Source organism: Aulostomus chinensis, chromosome 20, assembly GCF_037954235.1.
Source record: "Aulostomus chinensis isolate RoL2024-O1b breed Wild chromosome 20, RoL_Achi_v1.0, whole genome shotgun sequence".
Taxonomy (NCBI): Eukaryota; Metazoa; Chordata; class Actinopteri; order Syngnathiformes; family Aulostomidae; genus Aulostomus; species Aulostomus chinensis.
The window spans coordinates 2,477,374-2,500,000 of record NC_141339.1 but is presented as its reverse complement, the minus strand read 5'-3'; the positions used below and the strand labels follow the sequence as shown (position 1 = coordinate 2,500,000).

At 47.6% G+C, this 22,627-nt stretch overlaps 1 protein-coding gene across 1 annotated transcript in view; it reads left to right on the top strand.

Annotated features, from left to right (window-relative positions):
* The window catches only part of meis2b (Meis homeobox 2b), a 25,614-nt gene extending 3,298 nt beyond the window's left edge, over nt 1-22,316 (top strand). The window contains exons 7-13 of the mRNA XM_086190559.1: nt 1,477-1,591; nt 11,950-12,089; nt 15,352-15,428; nt 16,716-16,774; nt 16,995-17,084; nt 17,399-17,495; nt 20,572-22,316. Coding sequence (XP_086046685.1) covers nt 1,477-1,591; nt 11,950-12,089; nt 15,352-15,428; nt 16,716-16,774; nt 16,995-17,084; nt 17,399-17,457 — 540 coding nt within the window. The 3' untranslated portion in view covers nt 17,458-17,495; nt 20,572-22,316. The remainder of the gene's footprint in view (nt 1-1,476; nt 1,592-11,949; nt 12,090-15,351; nt 15,429-16,715; nt 16,775-16,994; nt 17,085-17,398; nt 17,496-20,571) is intronic.
* The last annotated feature ends 311 nt before the right edge of the window (nt 22,317-22,627 follow it).

The window sequence follows — 22,627 nt, the reverse complement described above, 5'->3', positions numbered from 1 at the left end:
GTTGACAGGCACAAAACTTTTTGATTCTTTTTATTAGTATTATATTCCTGCAGTTTTCCCCCATCAGATCAGAGTCCTAGCAGGACCGTCCTCGATGCGGGTCTCCTCTCACACTCGAGCATCACAAACCAAACACACCTGTTCAGGTGCAGGAATTTGGATTACTTCCTACACAATTGCAGCATCACGGGACATAAGTAGTTTTCTTCATTTCTTTTACCACTATTTTTCTTTTGCATCTCCAGGAGGTGTCATTTGTGCCAAGTCTCATACTCATACGGTTCTCTGCCGGCTCCAGTTCCCCAGGTTCCGCTGGGGCTAATCAGACGGTTCCTGCTTGGGTCCTGATGCCCTCAGCCTCGGCGTGAGGATGCACGGTTGTGAATGCGAGGGGTCAGGGAGCGTTTAAAGTCAAAAACACTGTTCTCATTTATGTCTGCCGTTTTTTTGTTAGACAGTTAATAAATAGTTTTTCTTTGTTAAAATATGGAGCTGTAAGAATGTAACGCACCTTTTGTTACGTCACTGAAGTCAAAGAGTCGTTGTGGAGGAGCTGTGGTTGGAGTCCCGCCAGTGCTACCCCCCCCCCCCAACTCAAGCTGTGTGTTGAGTCATTGATTTGTGAATTGTGTAACAATTTGGAAGAATTTTTCATGCCAGAGTAAAAACCTGGAGCATTCTGAAGGATGTCTCTCCATGGTGGTGGTGGTGGTGGTGGTGGTGGGGGGGGGGGGCACCTGGGGGGGGGGCACCTGGGGGTACTGGATCAGGTAGAGAGGAGCTGAAATGTTTGGGAGGGGTCTGCCACAGACTACACGCTTCCCTCCGCTTCTTGTAATTGGGTTTTAACAGATGGGGTGTTAGGAAATAAGACCTTCATTAGCTTGATAAACGTGGAAACACATGGCGCCTCTTTGAGCAGCCGTGTGTACGCAGGAGTTGTAATCATTGTGTGGCTGGATAAGAAAAGAGGGGCCATCACCGAGAGGCCTCATTCACACTGGGCCATTGTCCTGGGTTTTTCTTGTTGTCATCTGCCGAGCTCTTCATCTGATCACCATCAGGCCAACAGCTGACGCAGAGAGGCTGATAAGGGGCATCTTCTGTTTGGCTTGAGCTCAGGCTTGTCTGAGAGGCTGGAGCTCCCGATAAATACAGGGTTTCTCCTCAAAACTGGTCCCAGTCGCAGTCGGGGCAGCGGAAGGTCTGCACGCTGAGCACGCACCCAGCTGTCCTCTAAAATCCTGCTCTGCAACTTTTTAAAATCATGGTGGACGGAATGGTAATGCTGCTTTTCCTCTTGTGTTGCCTTGCTATGCTAATCACACTTTGCAGCTGTCTTTGTGTCTTGACTGCATAATGGACCTCATACTGGACCTACTGGACCTTCTTCATCTATTTTTCCCCCCCTTTTCTCTCTTTTCTATTTCCTTATCTCCTGTCCCCTGGTGTGCGGACCCTTCCCTGACCTCTCAGAACCCAGCATCCTGGAGAGATTTGGATGACGCCCACTCCACTCCCTCCGTCGGCACCCCAGGACCATCTAGCGGGGGACACGTCTCTCAGAGTGGAGACAACACCAGTGAGCTGGGTAAGAGAGCCCACAGGCCTCCTCCATATCAAAGCTCTGCCTGTCCTTAGACCCCTCTCTCCCTCTCTCTCTCTCTCTCTCTCTCTCTGTGTCTCTCTCTCTCTCCCTCTCTCTCTCTCTCCCTCTCTCTCTCTCTCTCTCTCTCTCTCTCGGGTCCTGCTGCTGCTGCTGGGATTATTTCATGTTCATTTATTTCTGTCGTTAACGGCATGAGGCAGATACCACGGCACTCTGACAACAGTGACCAACACATTTTCCTTTCAAACAAAATCACACATTTTCTGTTCAAAAGCTGTTGCTCCTCAGAAGGCGAGGGGAAGATGTTAAAACTGGATTTATGCTTTCCTGTAGCGACAGATGTTTCCATCTGGGTGTCGCTGGTCATTCAAACGCTTCAAGTATGATGATAAGCAGTTTAAGTGGTTAAGTGGAATCAATGAAGAATGCGTTAATGCACGAGTCGTTAGCTTTGGCCTTTTAGATGATTTATTCATCCAAAGGAAAATATAAAATCACCTGTCCTTGCAGTTAGTTGCAGAACAGGAAGGTTGCTGGTTGCTCATTGGTGCATTTACAGGCGTCACGTGATCGTTCAACACCGATGTGTATCTTTTTACAAGCAGTTCAGTGTTTCGTGAAGGGTCAGTGGGAGGTGATGTGGCGATCTCCTGAGTCGTGTATCTCTGACGCCATCATCCAGCCCTGTGTCGCCTTGGTGTTCCTGCAGCTTGTGTGATTTCTGATGTGCTAATTGGAGGCTATAAGGGTTTTACGGCTTGTTTTTGTTTTTCTCCCCTTCGGCCACAGTAAAAATAGAATGGACTTTAAAGCAACTTTCCACCCTCTGCCCATCAGGCATCAATGGGCCCAGCATTGACGAGAACAATGGGAGGATACTTTGCAAGACAAGAGAAACTGAGAGGATTAAGAGACAATCAGAAACAGATCAAGCCTCTTCCTTTGATTTTACACCAAGCGCCTTTGAAAATAGTATTAGTTTCCTGCAACAGTTTGAGAGTGACATTCGTGTCATGGCAAATCTTAATTTAGCAGGTCATTATTTAGAGGGTTGTGTGTTGAGTCTGACTGAGAAGTGCCACCGCTTCTGTGAATAGCTTCTTTCCTTTAGGCTTTTTTAAACAGCGGTGGGGGAAACCTGCGGTCCGTGGCCTTTTGACCTGGGAGAGAATATATAGAAGATGGGGGTGCAGAATGCCCCCCGTGGGGATGTAAGGACAGAGCACTTTATGTATGAAGAACAAAGAAGCAGAGGAGGATGGAGTGGTCAGAGTTGTGGCTGCTGCTGCAGGACTGGCTGCACGCTACCTGGCGCCTCTCCCTCAGCTGCTCCGCCTCATGTCGCGTTTCTGATGACGAGGTCGTTGGGTAGAGTTTACGCTTCATTCTGCTCAAAGAAACACTGACAGGCCAGAAAGGAAACGTCGCCTCCTTGGGGGAGGTAATAATTCAGGGTGCGATCTGCGTCAGGTTATCTTCATATGCTCTGATTGGCACTGAGCATTTGCTCTGAGAATCAGCCTATGGGATCACTGGCGACTCCCCGTGTCTCCTCCCTGCTCACCGCTGATGATGTCAAAGGTCAAACTCGGAGGAAAATCTAAGCGGAGTCAAGTTTAGGGCGATTGAAGCGATGGCTGGCTGTATGTGAGACCTCTAACAATGTGAGCCGTGTGCTTCAATATCCTGCTAGTTTCTCCCTCACGAATAAAAGAATGATTGAATAAATGAAGTCATAGATGCCTGCTGTCTAGAACGTGACTCTCGCTGTGCGCTCACGCTGCCCGGAGCTGCGTGAGCGCACAAAGACCTGCAGGATCTCAATCATACTGGGCCAAACTGCTGAGTATTCTGATAGTTGAACTGCGAGTGGTCAGGTCCACCTGCACGGATGTGTTTGAGTTTGAAGTCACAAAAAGTAAATGATAGAAATGTTCTGTGTCTAACTTTCATGCCCAAGATCATCATCTTGTCTCCCAACTCTGCCCAGTCCCCCTGCACACTTCCTGAGTGCAGATTTGTGGAAATTATGATAAAAAAACCAATGCTTGTTCTTTCAGCATTTATGGAAGACAACCTTTCTGCCCTGAAATGTAACAAACGATGTAAAACGAGTGGCTGGGTGGGAAAGTAAGAGGTAAAAATGATGTAAACTGAGGTTTAAGTGTGAGAGCACGGCGCCGCCACCAGGAGAGCCAGTTAATCAGCCGGTCAGCAGGCTGTGGTTGTGAACTGTCTGACGAACTTTACACGTTGGTCCCTGCCAAGTAAACAAGTAAAGTAGAAATAAATCAAAGGTGCTCTGTAAGTCACATTTGCCCTTTTGTATCTGCACGACATGTGCCAGTTTTGGTTGGCGAGTGGGAGGCGGGGCTTCCTGTGTGACCGAGAACTCTTTTCTAATGATTAGTAGCTTTCTTAGGGCTCAAGGGAGCAGCTGGAGGCTGGGTTCTTGCTCAGGGGCTCCTCCTGGAGGAACCAAGCCTTGAACCAGGGGTTCCCAGATGCCCTCCCTCCTGGGCTCTGTGAGGGAGAGAAGTCCGCTGACAATGAGTCGAATGCTGAAGGATTGTGGGTCGTGCAGCTCGACTCCTTGTTATCTCATGGCTCATTGCAAACTCATGTAAAATTGAGAATTTGTGAACTTAATCTTGACGCCATGCCTGCAATTTATGTTCACAAAGACCGACTGATCCATGAACGACGAGAACACTGCAATAGTTTAGATGATGGTGGAATTTAAAACTAAAGAATCAGAAAAATTCCACATTGAGATTAAAACGTTGCCATATTTTTATGAACGAGGGATTTATTTGGCAAGAATATTTGCAGTAACCGCTTACAACACAGTTCACACCATTAAATGTGCTGTGGGATCGATTTTTGATCAGTGCAGGCGCGTCATTCGTGGAGGAGGGTGGGGAGAGGTGGTGCAGCAGTGAAAGGTTTGATAAGGTTTACAATTTTTGAGCAAAGACGAGTGATGGTCTTAATCAAAGCATGTGACTGTCAGACATGTTGGAAGGTCGTAGCGTGTTTGGCCGACCGTTTCTGAAGGGCCAACCTCAGAGACGTGCGTTGTCGGTTGGGGAAGTTTGTCATTGGGCTGGACGTCTGTGCAGATGTGCGTGCGCTTTGGTTTCCTTTCGTGAAGAATGTGGAAGATCAGCTAATCAAAAGTGGAGAGCAGTGACACGCTGCCCCAAAGCCCGTGGGACCCGGACAGAATCGTACCCAAGAATCAGCATAATTTGTTTTCACACCACAGGGAGACGTATCTGAAGCTTGTGTGCTGCATCAGAGAACGTACGCGGTTGTTCGTGTTAGCCGACTCGCCGACTAGCTGTGGACTCGGAGGCGAGATGAATGGGTCGCCAAGGTAAGAGCCAGACTTGTCCGTCTCGTGGGTGGCTCTTGTGGCTCGTGCAGCAAACCTAACCTGCTCCTGACGACCAGGGGCAGCACAGCTGGTTCCCTTTAAACATCAGAGTCCTACCTTGAAATTGGCCCCCCAGCCCAGACACACTCACTGATCCATACATGGACGGTGCTGAATAAACCTCATGGTGTTTGATGAAGACATCGAAGTACGAGTCTCTGAACTGTCTCGCCTTCAATCTACGAGTAGGACTGGTAACGAGGATGTGAAGAGAGCTGCTGCTGCTCCTCGTGTACGAGCGATGAAGACCAGCCAGGTGACCGCGGGTGGCCGGTGTGTCTCTGCTCACCGTCACCTCTCATTTCATCGTTTCAAGTTCACGCACGTGCAGCGTTGCTGGTCTGGAGATTTGTGTCGCTTTGACATTCAGGCATTGTCATACCACCTGCCATTAATTCACCACCTCATAATCTGTCTCCAGAATGCTCCTGGAGAGCCTGTGAAGGAACTCACGCTTTGCCGCAAAGTTCATTTTTCTATAAATCCGAAACTTTGCTTAGAAAGTTTCTTCCTTGCTCGCCCGTCAGTGAGGCCCCAGGGTTAGGGTCTCATCTCCAGCCCTTTCACCAGGCCTGTCGTCCCCTGGGGAAGGGAGAGAGAGCCTAGAGCGTGAGATTCTCCACTCACGATGTTCTCTTTGAGCCACGTGGAGTCTCAGCGGAGGGAAAACGTTAACGATGGTACTGACGAAGCTGCACAGTTACCGAAGCAGGTAGATTCCCTTCACCCCTCCCTTGCTCGTCGAGCCTGTAGCTTTACACTGAATCTCATCCATAAACTACAAGAATGATGGAGGCACAGCAAGAAATCCCCTTTGATGGTGATGGTGTTTGTTCCTGGTTTGCTGCCAACTCCACTTTCAATACGGCCATTAATGCAGCGACTAGAACACCAGTTAGAAAATGAATAAGTGGCATGTAATATTCAATCAATAAATTCTCCTCAGTTTGGTTTGGACGGAGTGACTCCCAGCTCCGCCATCGTGAGACTGCCAGGCATTTCTTGGCTTTAGAATTAAAAATCTGCTCCACCAAGCGTTGAGTTGAAAAGCTCTAAAACGTGCAGCAGTTGTGTTGGAACACACCGGAGGAAATGCAGTAAACGGTGAGTTTACAGCATCCTCGCTCCTGTCGGGCCCCATCAAGAGCAACCATGTTGCTTTTTTGCGGCAATGAGTTATAAAATATTCTTCATAAGTCACAAGCCGGTTCTCTTGAGGGAAGCACAAATCGGTCCATTTTTGCGCAGGAATACGAGTCAAATGACGAGACAAACGTCACTCCTGGGAGTGAGCAACCATCGTCAAGATGACTCACTGTCCCTGACCGGGGAGAAGCGGTTCACTCAAAGACGGTCCGGTCGTCTTTGCTGACCCATCACGCGTGAGCTTGCATGGATGTTACTACGTTGTCACTGTAGCCATCGCGGAGAACGTCGCACACTGTTTTCACACAGTCTTAACCTCCAGGTTCAGATTCAAAGATCCGCAGAGATCCACTGTGTAGCCGCGGTACGGCGGCCAGTGAGAAGTGGAATCCTGGATCAAATTAAACTCTCAGATTTTTCAAGAGGAGAATTATTGGGATTATGATGGAGATGAGAGGGTTGAGCTGCTTCACTCTGGAGAAATGTCATTAGTCATGCTTCCACGGTCCGATGAAACCTTTTAAAATCCACTGTCATTTCGGAATGCGGAAGCAGCGGCAATGTGGCTCCCAGCCTCGGCTAACCACAGGTAGATGATCCATCTGCTGTGTGGCTGCCTGGTGGTTTGGCCGCCCGCCTCTCTGTTCTCCCAGGCTTTTGGTTCTTGACTTGTAAGATGTGTGATATGCAGAGGGCTCTCTTTGATACCTCAGCCCCCCAGGGGGCCTGCTGCTGACCACAGCTAAATGGGCTGAGCAATCCCAGGAATGTTTTGCAGGGGCCTGTTTGCTCGGGCCGGGTAGAAGCTTGAAATGTCCATGACAAAGACAGATAAAACAAAAGGCAGTGGGAGTGACTCCCGCACACTCCTGCTGGAGAAACAAAAAGACACGTTTCATTTTTTCTTTTTGCTTTTTTTTTTGCTGACATCCAGAACCTGGAGTCAGGAAGCAGGAATGTGGTGGCGTCTTCCACTTGCCAGTGACATCACAGCGTCACTGCCACCATCTGCTGAAGTCAGAGAGGATGGGGGGAGTGGGACTCCCACATGGGTGAACGGGGGAGGGAGGTGGCCGTCCTCTCATGGGCTCTCACACAACATTTAGATGTTTTCCACTCAAAACCTTTTTCTCGATTGGATCTTTGAAGGTTTCAGTCCCCACAAAGAAAGCCTCTTTTTTGTTTTAGTGCCACAACGTCAAAAGTTAAGTCGCATTTCTTTCATTTCAACACAAATATTTTAAACATTTCAGAACCACACAATAGAACCATCCATCCATCCCTCCATCATCCATCCATCCATCCATCCATCCATCATCCCTCCATCTTCCCCCTCTCCTCCTGTTCAGGGTGGTGGGGGTGGAGCCTATCCCAGCAGCCTTCCCCCTGGACAGGTCACCAGTCCATGGCAGGGCCAACACATAGAGACAGACAACCATTGGCTCTCCCAGCCACGCCTACGGTCAATTTAGAGTCTGGATTAACCTGGTCCCTCTTGATGTCTTTGGACTGTGGAGGAAGCTGGAGTACCAGAGAGAACCCAGCAGGAACAGGGAGAACATGGAGACTCACCCAGAAAGACCCTGTGCTCCAGCCGGGGCTCCACCCACAACCTTCTTGCTGGGGGGCCACAGTGAGGACCACTGCTCCACTGGGCCATCCTACCTAAAACACTTGAACATAAAAAGCTTGAGAAAATTTCTTGCATCCTACATGTCAGGAATGCAGCAGACATGCTGACTCAGTGTTTGCCTCTCGGGATGTGAAACGTCACAGTTTACATATGGCAACTTCGCATGGTTCCTCGTTGCTGATTGGCTCCTGGTTCATGTTACTAAGTGTTGTAATCAACTGGACGTCACACAGAGCCGCACAGTCTTGATACTGAACCTCTTGACAGCTTCGGTGTGATTGTAGCAAGGACCACTGCTGCGCGTCCAAGCGCTGGGTTTCAGACGTCAGAACAAAACTGCACATGCGTGTCTCATGTGTTCATTTTTCAAGTATCTGTACTTATTTGGCTCTTTGGAAACGGGATGCTACAAAGTCCTGGAAATACTTTGAGAAAACAGTAAAGCAAAACATGCTTTTGAATACTGAAGTCATTTTAAATACAGGTACTGCATATAGATGCAACAAAATAATTCCTCCATATTAAACCCATCTTTTCTTCTTCAGTCTCAGTCTCTCAAGGCTAAATACCAAATTGGGTGTCTAGATATTCAAAATCCAATCTTTTATTGTCATTTTGCTCTTTTCAGTTTTTGCTTATTTGCATAAATTCCATACAATTTGCATATAATTTACATAAAATCTGTGCCTCTATCCAGCCTCTATATTCACAAGAAGAGTTATAAATACTTCTTTTCCAGGAAGTAATGCCACACAGCACCAGGCATCGGCCACAATTTGGTGCAGCAGTAACATGAAAGTGGTCTCCTTCAATCTGTCACGAAAACCCAACATCCAGAGATTTTTGTCGGCTGTCCAACCACGTGGGATCAGTGTGGGCCCTGCCCGCGGTTCTGTGGTGCTGCATCTCTGCTCAGCAGCTTCCCATCATCACGCTCACCTCCTCACACCCAGGATTCCCTGGGTCTTGGAAACTTTCCAGACTTGCTCCATTTAGAGCTTTGTATGGTGTCTAATAAGGAGATGAGCGGCGAGGTGTCACTGATGATGGATCAGGGTCCCACTGAGCTCATTAGACAGGCCGCCCTGGCTTTGCATCACTGATGCAGATGGGGGGCAGCAATCAGTTCTGCTTGCCGCTCCCCACTTTGTCTTATGGACACGTTATCCACTCACTGCTCCTCGCACAGGAGGAGTATCAGAGCAGCGCCGGGCGAAGAGAGTAGAGAAAAAAAAGACAACAAAGATACGAAACCGTGATGCAGAACAGGAACATCAGGAAATAAAAAGAGATTCAGATTAATTCAAAAAAAATCCTCAGGTTCAGGAAGATTAGGTGATCTGCCACAGTATCAATCAAGTCCGTCACACATTCAGTTGTCATCAATGTACCCACAGGAACAAGCAAGAACAAAAACACTTTTTTCATTAAGAGAAACTAAATTCATCACATGCACACTGTGTGTTTTAATTTTAACATTTGATGATGTCATTATGCTAATGGCACCACTGTTGAAATTTAGCCACTCCGCTAACTTTGTGACAGTTCATTGTCCCTGTAAAATAAACCAGTAAACAAATGCGTTTTACAGGTCACAAGCAGGAATGCGAGGGTTTTGCACGCGGCCGTGCACGTGCACATAATGACAGCATGGCGGCGAAGCCTCCGTGCAGGATGGTGAGTGTGGAGGTTGGAGCAAGAATCTTTTCATATCTTGGGGTGCTGCTTTTTTGTGTGTTTTTCTTCTTCGCCCCGGGGCGATGCTCCAGCCATCCCTGCGGTAATGCCTACCTCTCCATCTACCCCCTCCAGTGTCACGCGTGCAGGCACTGGCAGGCGGGTGGAGTGGGGAGGGGATAACATGGAGGAGAGGGGGCGGGGGGGTGAGAGTGGGGGCATGGTAGGATTGCACGGGTGTACGACTTTGAGACTGCACCGTCACACACTGGTTAGATTGGCTGACTTGCCGGGGAACAGTCAGAAGCGATTAGTGTAGTGGAGGATCTGCCCTGCGGCTTTCCCCTCTCTGCTGCAGAAGAAAGAGGGATGGGGAGAGGGACCGTAGTGGGAGGGGGTGGGTGGGTGACATGCCTTCCATAGAGATAATTAGGTTGAGAGAGTACTTTTCTTTCTTTCTTTCATTCTTTCTTTCTTTCTTTGATGTACGCGAGCGATGTACTGTAAAGGAAGAGGATCATCCTCACAAGTTGGGCCACTAACTATTCCAAAGTGAATAATCAGTTCAACTCTGTGTTAGTTAATACCACTTTTAATTTGTATTCTGTAACAAATCTTTGTTTGAGCTGAAAAGTATTGGAATTTCCTCCAAAATCTCCAAGCTTGCAGCGATGCCAAACCTGAGCTTTCACAGACAAACGTCTGATAACTGGAATTAGCGTCAACATCACAACATTAAAACGCTTCCATGTGCACGTCAGTGGGGTGATGATAAATATAACACCACAGCTGACCATTCTACTAAATAAAAATACTTCTGGCGTACATTTTTTGTTGACAGTATTTTGCGCTTTTGTGCTATAAAAGTCTTTACTAACTCATAAAGCTTTCAGCGTCAGCCCCCGAAACCCGTCGGCCTCTGAATCACATCTGGATTTTGAATTGTGGATTTAAAGAAGAAATCAAGAACATTTATCATTTAAATCAGGAGTGCGGCTCTTAAAGTCACACCACCTGTGAATATTTCCCTCTGTGCAAACATCAAATAGTTTGAAGAGCGTCTACAGAGAGCAAGGTGACAAAGAATGTGATGAACAGAGCCCAGTTTTCTCTCTCCATATTCTAGCAGTCTCAGTGTTGATGCTGAAGCAGCATGAAGGGGTTGCAGGGACTCAGCATTTGGGATGGAATTTTATTTTTCTCAACTTGCAAGTTTGAGGAAGTGGCAACGATGATGTGCTGCCCTCTGAAGAAGCCCCGGCCCAGCAAGCAGCGACCAGACAGGCGCAGGCCGAGGACTAAACTAAGAGTTGTAGATGGAGGCGGCGTGAACTCTGTCCGTGACTCAGAGCTCGACACCATCCGTCAAAACTCCCACCCCCCCCCAAGAACCCAACCATAGAAAACATCCTTTTTAATGTCAATATTCATTAGCTGAAATATTTATGCATGAATATGGCTCATATAGACGTGTTTGATTGATGCATCTGTAAAAACAAAAAGACATGCTAGGGCAAGTCTTAAGAAAAGTAGGGTTTCTGTTCTGCCTCGGGGGAGGAGTCTCTCAGATGCATTATTCACATGCCCTCCAGGCAGGCTTTCAAGGCTTCTCTGCCCCGGGGGCAAGAAAAAATAACCACCACTGTTAAAAGTAAATCATCTCAGCTGATGCACAATTAATGGACGGGGGGGAGAGGGAGCGAAGTGCCCCTTGTGCGGCAAGAGATGGAGTGTGTTAGCTGGCAGGGGCGGAAATCTCAGCTTAAAGGAAAGCTCGTGCCTTGATCCGTGCCAGCTTCCTTGTGAAATCAAACAGGGCTGCTGCTAATGGCGGGCTGGAGCCCGGCGTGATGCTGCGCCGTAGACGGTCCAACACAGACATGCTCTGTGATGGTGAGGGTGGGGGAGGGAAGTTGTCGTTCAGTGAGCACATGGGAACACAAGGACTCCCCCCCACCCCAACCAACCCACGCTCCTCTCATTCTGCCTCAGCACCCAAATGAACGCCGCGTGTTGGACTTCAAACGAGACAGGGTTTGATGTTGCGGGGTTCAGGCCAGACTTCTGTTTTTGTTGTTGTTTTTTTCTGCCTATTTCGTTATAAGCAAATCATTAGTTTTATTTCAGATAGAGGTCACGTATGAACACGGTTACATGGCACAGAGGCGAGTGCAGCTTGAACATTCATTATTTCACGGGCGCACAGCTCCTGCAGTCATTACTTCATGTCAAATGAGTGACTCTGATTGTAATAATAACCCTTGGTCTTATTTAGCTCCCACACTACAAACTCCTCTTCATTATCCACTGGCCAGGGAGTCAGGCAGAGGTGAGAGGAAGACTCTTGTGCTGCCGTGCAGCCTCTGACTGCCATGCCAAGGATGAAGGCGACTGGGCTAAATTAAAGCTTTCTTGTAATGTGACTCCTCTTGTCTCTGATCGTAGGAGACGGCCTTGACAACAGCTTGGCATCACCGGGCACAGGAGATGAGGATGACCAGGACAAGAAGAGGCAGAAGAAACGAGGCATCTTTCCCAAAGTGGCCACAAATATAATGAGAGCGTGGCTCTTCCAGCACCTTACGGTAAGGGAAGCTATCCTGGGTCTTGTTAAATTTGCCTTTACTACTTTCTATGCAGGCCACATTAGGGCCATGGCTTTTTATACATTCCAAACACCTTTTTGTCTTCTTTGTAACAGCAAACCTGGACTGATTTTACATGACACTGGGAATGAATGTTGCCAAACCCCAGCCCCTCTGGCGAGCAGCACTAGTTTGAACTGACGCCTGTTTGCTGAGGAACGGGCCTCGGCTGGCGTTCCCAAAGGCATCTTGAAACTAAGTTCATCTTTGTTCCGTTGTGGAATGGTGTAAAGAAAAACTTGAGACTAAAGGTCCGTTTGGAAACACCCTTCCAAGATTTGTTCAGAAATCAACATCAGAAGCAGCGGCGCTGTGAAGGAGCCGTAGAAGAGCTTAACCTTTTATCTAATGTCCAAAAGATCCCGCCTCTGCTGCCTCCTCTCTGCTCCTACATCTCTCTCTCGCTCTCTTAGATGGTAAAAGCCCACACAGATCCTGTACTCTGAGTAATCCTTTCCTTTTCCAAAGCCCACCTTTAGATTTCTAGATAAAAAAAGGGGAGGGGGGTTAATTGAATTATCCCCTCTCTGTTCCCCATCCTCTTTCAGGCCTAATTTGTTAAGCACAAGTTTTTGCCGTGGCAGGATGTGCCTATGAAAAGTGCGCAAGGGGACTTTGGCCCCTGAAAGGCCTATTGCAACACCCAAGCGATCAAGCATTCATCAGTCGTTGAGGGTGTGAAAGGAGCAGGATTATGTTTTGTCAGACGTTGCAGTGTGAGGCCCATGGTTGGAAGGCGAGGCGAGGGGGGGGGCTTCTCTTTACCACTTGTCATAGCCTCCTGCTTTGTCGCCCTTTCTGAAGAACCTTAAAAGATCCCCTTTTGAGGAAGCTATAGAGAAAGCAGCTGTGAAAGGTTTTGAATCATCATATTATTCATTATCGCCCCATTAGCCCGGCCGTAACTGCTGGTTTCCATGCAACCTCACATTTATCCTCATTCAAAGGTTCGACAAGTTTGAGTTTGGGGAGCAAAACTGGAATCCACCGAAGGTCACAAGTGCAGGGTCAGACACGTACAACTGAACTTTTATTATTCTTCATGTGAGCGTTCATAAGCAGAGTGACGTTCCACCCCTCAGGAACCTGAAACGTCTCACAGATGATTTATGTTTTTATCACGAGGCCAATTTTGCAGCACAGTCATGGTTCATCCCTGCGTCACGGACGGAGCTGGAGTGAGAAGGCTGCTTCTGCTGGGTGTCGTCTCAGATGGACCTCGTTAAACGGATATATTTTCAATATTTAATTATGATTTCTCTCTCTCTCTCCACACACACACACACACACACACACACACACACACACACACACACACACACACACACACACACACACACACGAAAGGCATCATTAAACTGGATAAAACCACAACTAATTAAAAATTAGAATGAGAAATAAATAAAAATACGTTCATATTTTAAGGAATTTAATTCTGCGTAGAATGTATGAACTTCTCTCGGCAGGACCTTTGAGGGCGCTCGTCACAGGCGGTTCGACTCCAGGGAGGCACTTCAAGGATGGCAACGTTTTTTATTGCAAACATGCCTTAAGCCTTAAGCATGAGGGGAAGTTTAGCGTTCATCTATTATGGACTGTTAATCTTTGCTTTACGGGATTAGAGTTTGTGGTCCCTATAATCCAGGGGTCATCCAGTGTTTGTACTAGCGTCGCGTGTGTGGCGTTGTGGCTCCACCAGCCAGGTGGCGTCACGGTGTTTGGTCACACGTGTGAATCTGCAGAGAGGCGAGATGGTGTTTGTGGTGCTCGGTTGTTTCCTGACCTTTGGTTTCACGCCGGAGCTGATAACCTGATGAGCTACGGTCACGACTGGGGGGGACAATCATGGTGATCCAGGTTTTTGTGGGTGGAGTCTCCATCCGAGGGTCTATAAGCATATTTTCATGGTTTTTGTCTGTACTTGTGAACACTTGCAGCTGCTTGCATGCATGTTTCTCACGATGGGCATTTTGATCCAAAGAGTTACGGCTTAAACGATCAAACGGGAGTTTCCTACATCGACAGCGACACTGATTATTACCAGCTGAGCTCCGGTCTGTTTCCTCTCTTGGTGCGGTTCGTTCGGCGGGTTTGGATACAGCAGCAGTCTGACTGCTGTCAGCTAGCTGTTAGCTGGGCTACATCAACCCAGGAGTCACCTGGAGCTGCTGCTTCATTTTGAATAAAACTAAAAATCCTAGAACAAAACAAGCCATAATTTATCCGCCCACCTGGTTTCTGACCGGCGAACAGCAGCCCACAGCTCTCACGTGACTTTAGTGGGGACTTTGAGGTGCACTTGACATTTTGCCCTGTGTCATGACAATAATAAATATCCTTTGTGTGGAATAACCGCTGTACACTAGCGTGTCACTAGCGTGTCACTAAAGTGTCAGCGCCTGCTAATGTTATGCAGGTTGTGTTTGCATGGCTGCATTTACATATTCTGCTTCTGCACATGTAACAATAAATATGGATGTGTGTGTGTGTGTGTGTGTGTGTGTGTGTGTGTGTGTGTGTGTGTCTGAAAGCGAGTTTAAAAATGAAGTGCTTGGAAGCTCATCCTTCACTGATGACCACAGGAGGCGGGCCGAGGCTCTGACAGCAGTAGAATGGCGACTGGCCTGCAACTCTGTTCCCAGTACACGGGTCACCTCTGTCTGCCATCTGCCGCCCTCCTCCCTCTGACACACACACGCACACACACACACACGCACGCATGCACGCACACACACGCACACACACACACACGCACATACACACACACACACACGCGCGCACACACAGCCAGTGGATGGACCAGGCCAGAGGACAGGGGGATGGAGTGAGGTGTGGAGGGGTTGAGGGATGATGGGGGGGTCTGGCCTTACCAGGGCCCCTGAACAAAAGCCGCCATTGTGCCTCTTTATATCCCACCAGATCGTTTGTCAAGCAATGTCAAATAATGTCAAATACTGTCACACAAAGCCACACGCTTTCAGCCTGAAGTGTTCGCAGGGCCAAGCGGTGGTCAGCCACAGCTGTTTCAGAGTTGACTTCCAGGAACTAGGAGAGAACATGATTATACCTCTCAAGAAGGAGGATTGCTTCTAAGTACAAGAGCTTGCACTGAGGGGCAGATCGGCCCTTGACGAAGGGGCCCTCAAATGAATTCAAGCTGAAGCCTTGACAATTAATTTTATTTTTCGTTTTTCTCGCGCAGCACCCGTACCCCTCAGAGGAACAGAAGAAGCAGCTAGCGCAGGATACAGGCCTCACCATCCTGCAAGTCAACAACTGGTAGGTCACTCGAAAAACTGCACATCGGATCTTAGTTATTTTGGGAAAACTGCTTTCTAAATAACTTTGACTTTGAATACGAGGAGATTTTCATCTCTGGTTTGGTTGCACGAGCCTGGTGGGTAGAAATAGAAGACGTGGCCACAGTTCCTGGGAGCCACATATCGCCTGTAACAGCCTGTCCGCTCCATTAGCAAAGGCTGATTTTTTTCCTGTAGTGTCCAAATATTTTTATGCCAACTGAAGTATTTGAGAGTGTTTTTATATGAGAGTACTTCCTGAGTGTGGTCGACCTCGTACTGAACCAAACAGCGCATGATGAAGTGCATTATTGGTACATTTCAGGTGATTGAAATGGCGGCGAGCCCCGGTTTCACAGTCTTAGAATTTTGATCACCATATTTGAGACATTTTGTCTCCAGGACCTTTCGTGGTCAAGGCTTTTTCTATAATCCCTGATGGTCACTTGGTATTTTTTAAAATTTGTATGAGAGATAAATTAAATTCTACTTCTTGACAGCTGGGTGATTCTTGACTTTTTCTCCTGCACTGCAGTGGCCCTGCAAGCCTGCGTCGTCTTCCTCACTGCCGCATTTGACACGTTTTGGATTCAAGTTTGTTTAGAAGGAGCTACTTTGTTTTCACCAGAAGACACGTCCAAACAATCACGCCTCCTATTTTCAGACGGGGCGTTTCTACATGTTGATGGGTTACTGGCCGTCTGCGGGGTTTCAGGTGGGGGTTAACTGAGATGACGTCGTGTCCCTGCTCTAAATCCACTAATTACACAGACACACACACCTCTAATCTCAAATGAAGACAAGCTCAGGCTTCAGTCCAACACAGATGTCAGTGCACCAACACAGGGTGTGTGGTGCAGGCAGGGTGGTTAGCCTGAATACAGCCCGGGGCTACAGGGCTAAATCCAGATCAATAGATTTTTTTTTTTTTTTAAGCATGATGATTTCTGCTCGTGTCCCAGATTATGTCAACGGGAATATTTTTTTCATATGTCGGTCAAACCCCTGGAGAAGCACGGCAACTTTCCGGAGCTTCTCAGGTTTCCCCACGAACCATTAACCAACCTGCAGGTCTGCCTCTGGGTGTGTGTGTGTGTGTGTGTGTGGGGGGGGGGGGGGGGGTGCGGCGCTCAGTCCAGCAGAATGGTACACAGCATCACGAGTTCCCAGCGTCAAGAACTGATTCAAAAAGGATTTTCGGGTGTGATGTTGATGCACGGTTCACCTGCACTCACCTGCTACCACACGGCTTCATTCTGTCTTCCAGGTTTATCAATGCGAGGAGGAGAATCGTCCAGCCCATGATTGACCAGTCCAACAGAGCAGGTGAAGCTTCCGCTGCTCTTCAGCTCATGCTAGAAACTGAACGCCCTGACCGGGAGCATAAATACCTGAAGTATGGCTCTTAATGCTCTCACCTGTCAGGGCGGCAGGCAGGGCGGGGTTACAGGGGTTTTGGTGCTCGATGCGATTTGATGAGCAAACATGACCCAGAATTATTGTCTCGCTCTGGTTTGGTCATTTTGGTTTCTCCTTCCCCTCCTAGTGAGTCAGGGTACAGCCTACAGTCCAGATGGCCAGCCAATGGGAGGCTTTGTCCTTGATGGGCAGCAGCACATGGGTCTCCGACCTGGAGGTGAGCCATGTCTCCATACCTGCGTCAAACAAACCTGTCAGCTTCATGCCAAACACGTGACTGAAGGACGGTTGGAACGGTGAAACCAACTCTCAGAAACATGGAAGCATTTACAAATCAGACACAGAATGCAACCGAGGCCGAGGACTGGAGTTCACTTCATGTCGGCATGAGTCAGTTAAAGACTGATGATGATGATGATGATGAAGATGGACCAGGAGGGAAAGCCGTCTGTAGGCTGAGTCCTCCTGTTCTAACCCTGGTGGTGAGCCGGCCGTCTCGGGCTTGAACTCTGTTTTCACTCCATGTTGCAGGGCCGATGGGCGGAATGGGCATGAACATGGGCATGGACGGGCAGTGGCACTACATGTAGCTGTACTCCACTGAAGGGAGCCTGAACAACAGGGTAAAGTAAGTAGCGCGGCCTGTGTGCACACCAACCCTTGCTTCCTTCCCACAGCGTCACCCCACCCAGGAACGACTCGGCCTCAGGACGCAAACCGCGGACGCGCCATGTTTGACTTTGTGCTGATAACTTCTGTGCTGATATTTTAGAACTGATTTAACAGGAAAACAAATATTTACGTTTTATACGTACTTCAAAAACCTTTGGAAAAGTTTGTAAATGTAAATTTACCTCATTGTTTCCGCATAAAATGCAACAAATAATAAGCAGAGAAGAAGAGCAAAACTGGGCAGGCGTAAATACCGGCCGTCAGACCGAGGCGCTAACATCGTGCATCCCCACACAAAACCTAGCAAAGCCAGCGTAATCTCACTGTGAGTTAGCACGCCAGCTTTAGCATCCGGCGCGAGCGTCCCTGTCCTGCAGACGATGGTGAGGTAGCCTGACCACAAGTGGCGATCCTACCCCCCCCCCCCCACGCCAGACAGAGAGGTAAAAGTAAAAGTGGCGCAACACTCATCACCGCTCCTCTCACATGAATTGGTTTTTAACTCTTAAATTATTAAAACTTAAACACATTTAAGATTTGGTCCTTTTTATTGCAGAAACAAGAAATAGATAATGATTCTGAGTTTCACTCCACGAATCAAACCCAGGCAACGTCCGGCGTCCTGGGGCCCAGCAACCACGCTGCCACGCTGGAGGTCAGAGCCTCACCAGACTGAGAGCAAAGCAAAGCTGTGACTGAGGGCAGGAGGTCTGATGATGCGCGCAGAGATGAGACATTGAAGTTTAAAGAACAAATATCAGCTGTGTCAGACTTTGGAGGGTTCAAGTGGTCACAATAAAAAGAGAAACCTGGTGGCGTCCCTGGCCGGGCTGCAGTATCCTGGAGGGCCACGTGTGCTGGGGACTGAATTCCTCTCCAGCCCTCCATCTCTCTCTCCCTCTGTTTATTCTTTTACTTCATCTCTTCTCACTCTGCAATCTGATTAAGAATAGGGGGTAATACCCCACCCCCCGACCCCCACCCGCTCCTGCAGCCCCTATCAGCTCCACACCGCTGCTGACAGTTCTCAAATCAAGATGTATCGCCTGCCGGAGGCACCGGAGCACAGAGAATTTTATTTAACACCCACTCACCACTGCTCAATGAGCCACGCTGTAATGACACTTACCTTGATTAATAGAGCTCTTTATATGTAAATAGGAGCTGCATTTGCTTCAATTTTTTTTTCCAACGGACCATTTTTTGCCAACACCCCCCCCTCCTCTGCCTGATGGTTCCCTCCGCTCTGCTTATGAAGTCCAAACAGCAGATAGTGACGCTTCCTATAAAAACAGGGGGGGAAAAACCCTGCGTTTTCATTGAGCCGTCAGGCTCTCAGGCTGAATAAATGTTGGCTATATATTTTTGAGATTACGAGAGTACGTAATCTAATTATTTCTCATTGGATGATCATTGACTAATAGCTCAATAGAGCCTGGTGTTTTTTCCTCCCCTAATTTGATCCGTGGCGAGAGAGCGTCTGCTGACTGCGGCAGTAAATTTCCTCGGGACCGCAAGAAGAGAGAGAGCGGACTTTGGAGTAATATTAGGGTTTGCATGCTCAATAAAGCCCGAGCCATAACATTTAACTATCAGGGGATACATGACTGCATCTGCATTCAGTCCTCTGTCTGCTGGGGAGCAGCTGGCCCGGCGTCCGCGTCATCAGGCCTCCCCACCTGAATGGGTTCAGCGTTTGTTTCGGATCTTTTTGAGTTCTGGTCCCGCAGATCCCTCGTGAGCGGGAGTCCCGCCGCTGCGAGGCTTCCGACCGACGAACGAATCCGCTGAAGAACCACAAGAACTCGGTCGGACGTGAAGGAAAGCAAATGACGTCACTGGTCCGTCTATCAATCGTTCCTCCGTAGAATCGGTGTGATTGTTGCCTCACACCGGGAGGCAGGATTCTTCATGTCATCTTGTTTTATATCAATTTTCGTAGAAATTCTAAACTTTTGACCAAAAACATCGAAACAAACGAGGAGGCGCGTGGAAGAAGCAGAATTTTAAAAAAGGATGATTTAATTATAATTTAATTGATTAAATGCATTCAGGAAATCCCAGAAACTTCCAATCAAGCCACAAAACAACGAAGTGATCCCCGCTGTTGCAGCTGCTGAGTGACGCTTGAATTTTCAGCAAAATTCTGGGGAAGAATTTTTGTGCGGGAAGTTTTAAAACCGTCCGTGACGATTTATTTTACGTCACGCAAACGCGCAAACTAAAATGACAGAATTTCTCTAAATGTAAGTACATTTCCTGATGAGTCAGCAGCCTAGCAGATATTTTGGTGGGGGTTCATTTGTCTGTAATTCAGACTTTAAATGATGCTAAAAACAAACAAACAAACAAACAAAGCAACCTTCTTGAGGAGAGGTGAAAGTTCGAGGTCCGTCACTGACGGGTTTTCCACAGCCGTGCAATTGTGGACAAAACCCTAGAACGCAGCAGGAGAGCCCCGAGCCCAGCTGGTGGACGCCCTGCTGAATCACGGCCTCCAGGTCTCTCGCTTTATATCCACGCTCATAGGTGGACGTCCCTGGAGCTGCGGCAGGCCTCGTTTATGACGTCACAAATCCTTTACTGATACTCGAGGCTCGTCTCACACGTCACACGTCTGTGTGGTAATAAGAAGAGCGGCTGGAATTCAAGGCTTTTAATGTGGAAGGAGTTTATTTTGTCACATGTCAGGATATTAAATACAGAGTCATTTGTGTGGAGGGCATTATTAATGTAATTATTATTATTAATAATAATAACAACAATAATTTATCCTGTTATTTTAAAACAAGAACAGACAAAAAGAAAGCAACTTATTTTGTGTATTTATTTAAATTATTAATCTGCACAGATTTGCCTGTTAAACAGAAATCTGACGTTGAAAGCCTCAACGGCGTTTCCAGCTCACTCACGTGAGGGGAGACACGTGGTCTCCTCGTGGTCGCGTGGTGCGTGTGCGTGCGTGCATGTGCGTGTGTGTCTTACGATGGTCGACGTCGCTGCTCACCTGCTGCTCTCCTGTGCGTCCGCAGGCCTCCATGGTTGGCTCAGGGATCTTCTTTCTCCAGCTGTGGAGCTCCCAGCACGGAGCTGCCGCCTCTGCCGCCAAGCCACACCCACCTGACCACTCCCACCTCATTTGACCCCGGCCCTGCACACCGCGCGCGCGTGAGGGGGATCACCATGGAAACTCCTCGCCTCTGCACCGGAAGGCCGCCCACGTACAGTTGCTACTTTGAAAACCGAACTTGTGAAAGCGAACAGAGAGACTCAGTGTGAGCCGCGGAGGCTGCACGGATGAAACGATTCAGAAAAGGAGAAGAAGAAGAAGAAGAAGAAGAAAAGACTCGAGGAGGAGGAGGAGGAGCGGTCACACACCTCTCATTTCATTCTAAATTATTTATTTATTTTTCTACAACGGCGGACGAGGAGGACGACACGCTTCTTTTCTTCTTCTTTTTGTTTTTTTGTTTGTTTTTGATAAAGCTTTGCCCCTGAATATTCCCATCTCCGAACATGAGTGACACACACACACACACACACACGACCTGAAAACACAACTCTGTTCCACGTGTCCTGATTTTTTTAGGGGGGGGGGGGTTGTCTTTATTTCGCTGTTTCTGTCCATGTTTGCGCTCGTGGTCATTGACGTTAAAGCTCCTTTGACGTAGGCCAACACGTCACACGTGCTTCTGTTCACTCCTGCATCGCTTCCTGTTTTATAAAGAAAAAAAAACTTTTCGTTTTCTGCTCTGTTTGTGTGCAACTGGAAAAAAAATAGTGGAGTTTTTTTGTTGTTGTAGTTTTTTTGGGACAATGTTTTAATAGTTTTATAGCACCAACACACACACACACACACGGATATACACACACACACACACGCATATACACAGACAGACACACACACACACACACACACACACACACGGATACACACACACACACAGGAGAGAACCTACACTGAAACCAAACTAAAAACAAAATAAAAGAGAAATAATTCAAGAGAGAGAAAAGGCCTCGTTTGCTTCTGACAGCGGGGATTTTACCGGGGGAGGCAGGTCACGTGGGGGCGGCGAGAAAACGGCTGAAGCAACAGCGCCGGTTGTCGGAGCAGGTCACGTAGGCAGCTGCGGTTCGATCGGAGGCCCGATTGCGGTTGTCTGGCGTTATTGGATTGGTAGTGACAGCGATGATGGATGATACCGCTGCCAGGCCCCCGACGACAGGAGAGAGACCCAGGAGCAGGGCTCACTGGTCGGCTTTGTTCTGGTGCTCATGAGAGAGAGAGGGAGGGAGGGAGAGAGAGAGAGGGAGGAGATAGAGAGAGAGAGAGAAGGAAGGAGAGAGAGGGGAGAGAGAGAGATGATATACGATGTATGAAAATGGGGGGAAAAACAGAATGTGAAAAAGTGGTGTAGACTCATTGTTTTCTACATGAAACGGAATAAATTATTTCGTTTCCAATGAAATAGTTTCTTTTCTTTTCTTTTCTTTTCTTTTCTTTTCTTTTCTTTTCTTTTCTTTTCTTTCTGTCTTGTTTTATGACCGCCATTTTCCAGGGCTTCTTGTGTGCGTTCGAGGAGAGAAAACAACAACAACAACAACAACAACAATAATAATAATAATAATAATAAAGCAAATAAATAAATTAAAGGAGCTCACTGGAGCACACAGGAGCTCATTTATCACTGTCAGCCTCTAACGACCCTCCGACCGCGGAGCCGCAGCCCCGCGAGACTCCCGCTCAATATCCACTTCCGCCTGGCGCGTCCGCAGAAACGACGACCGGTGGATAATAATAATAATAATAATAATAATAATAATAATAATAGTAATAATAATAGTAATAATAATAATAATGAGTATTATTATTATTGTTGTTGTTGTTATTATTATTATATTATTATTTATTATTATTATTATTATTTTATTATTATTTTATTATTATTATTATTATTATTATTATTATTATTATTATTATTATTCCATTGGTGATTTTTTTCTGAGGCAGCTGAGGAGACTTCAAACTTTCAGAGTAAAAAGTGTTTCTGATGACAACCCCCGCTAAAATGACGTGAGGCCTTGAGG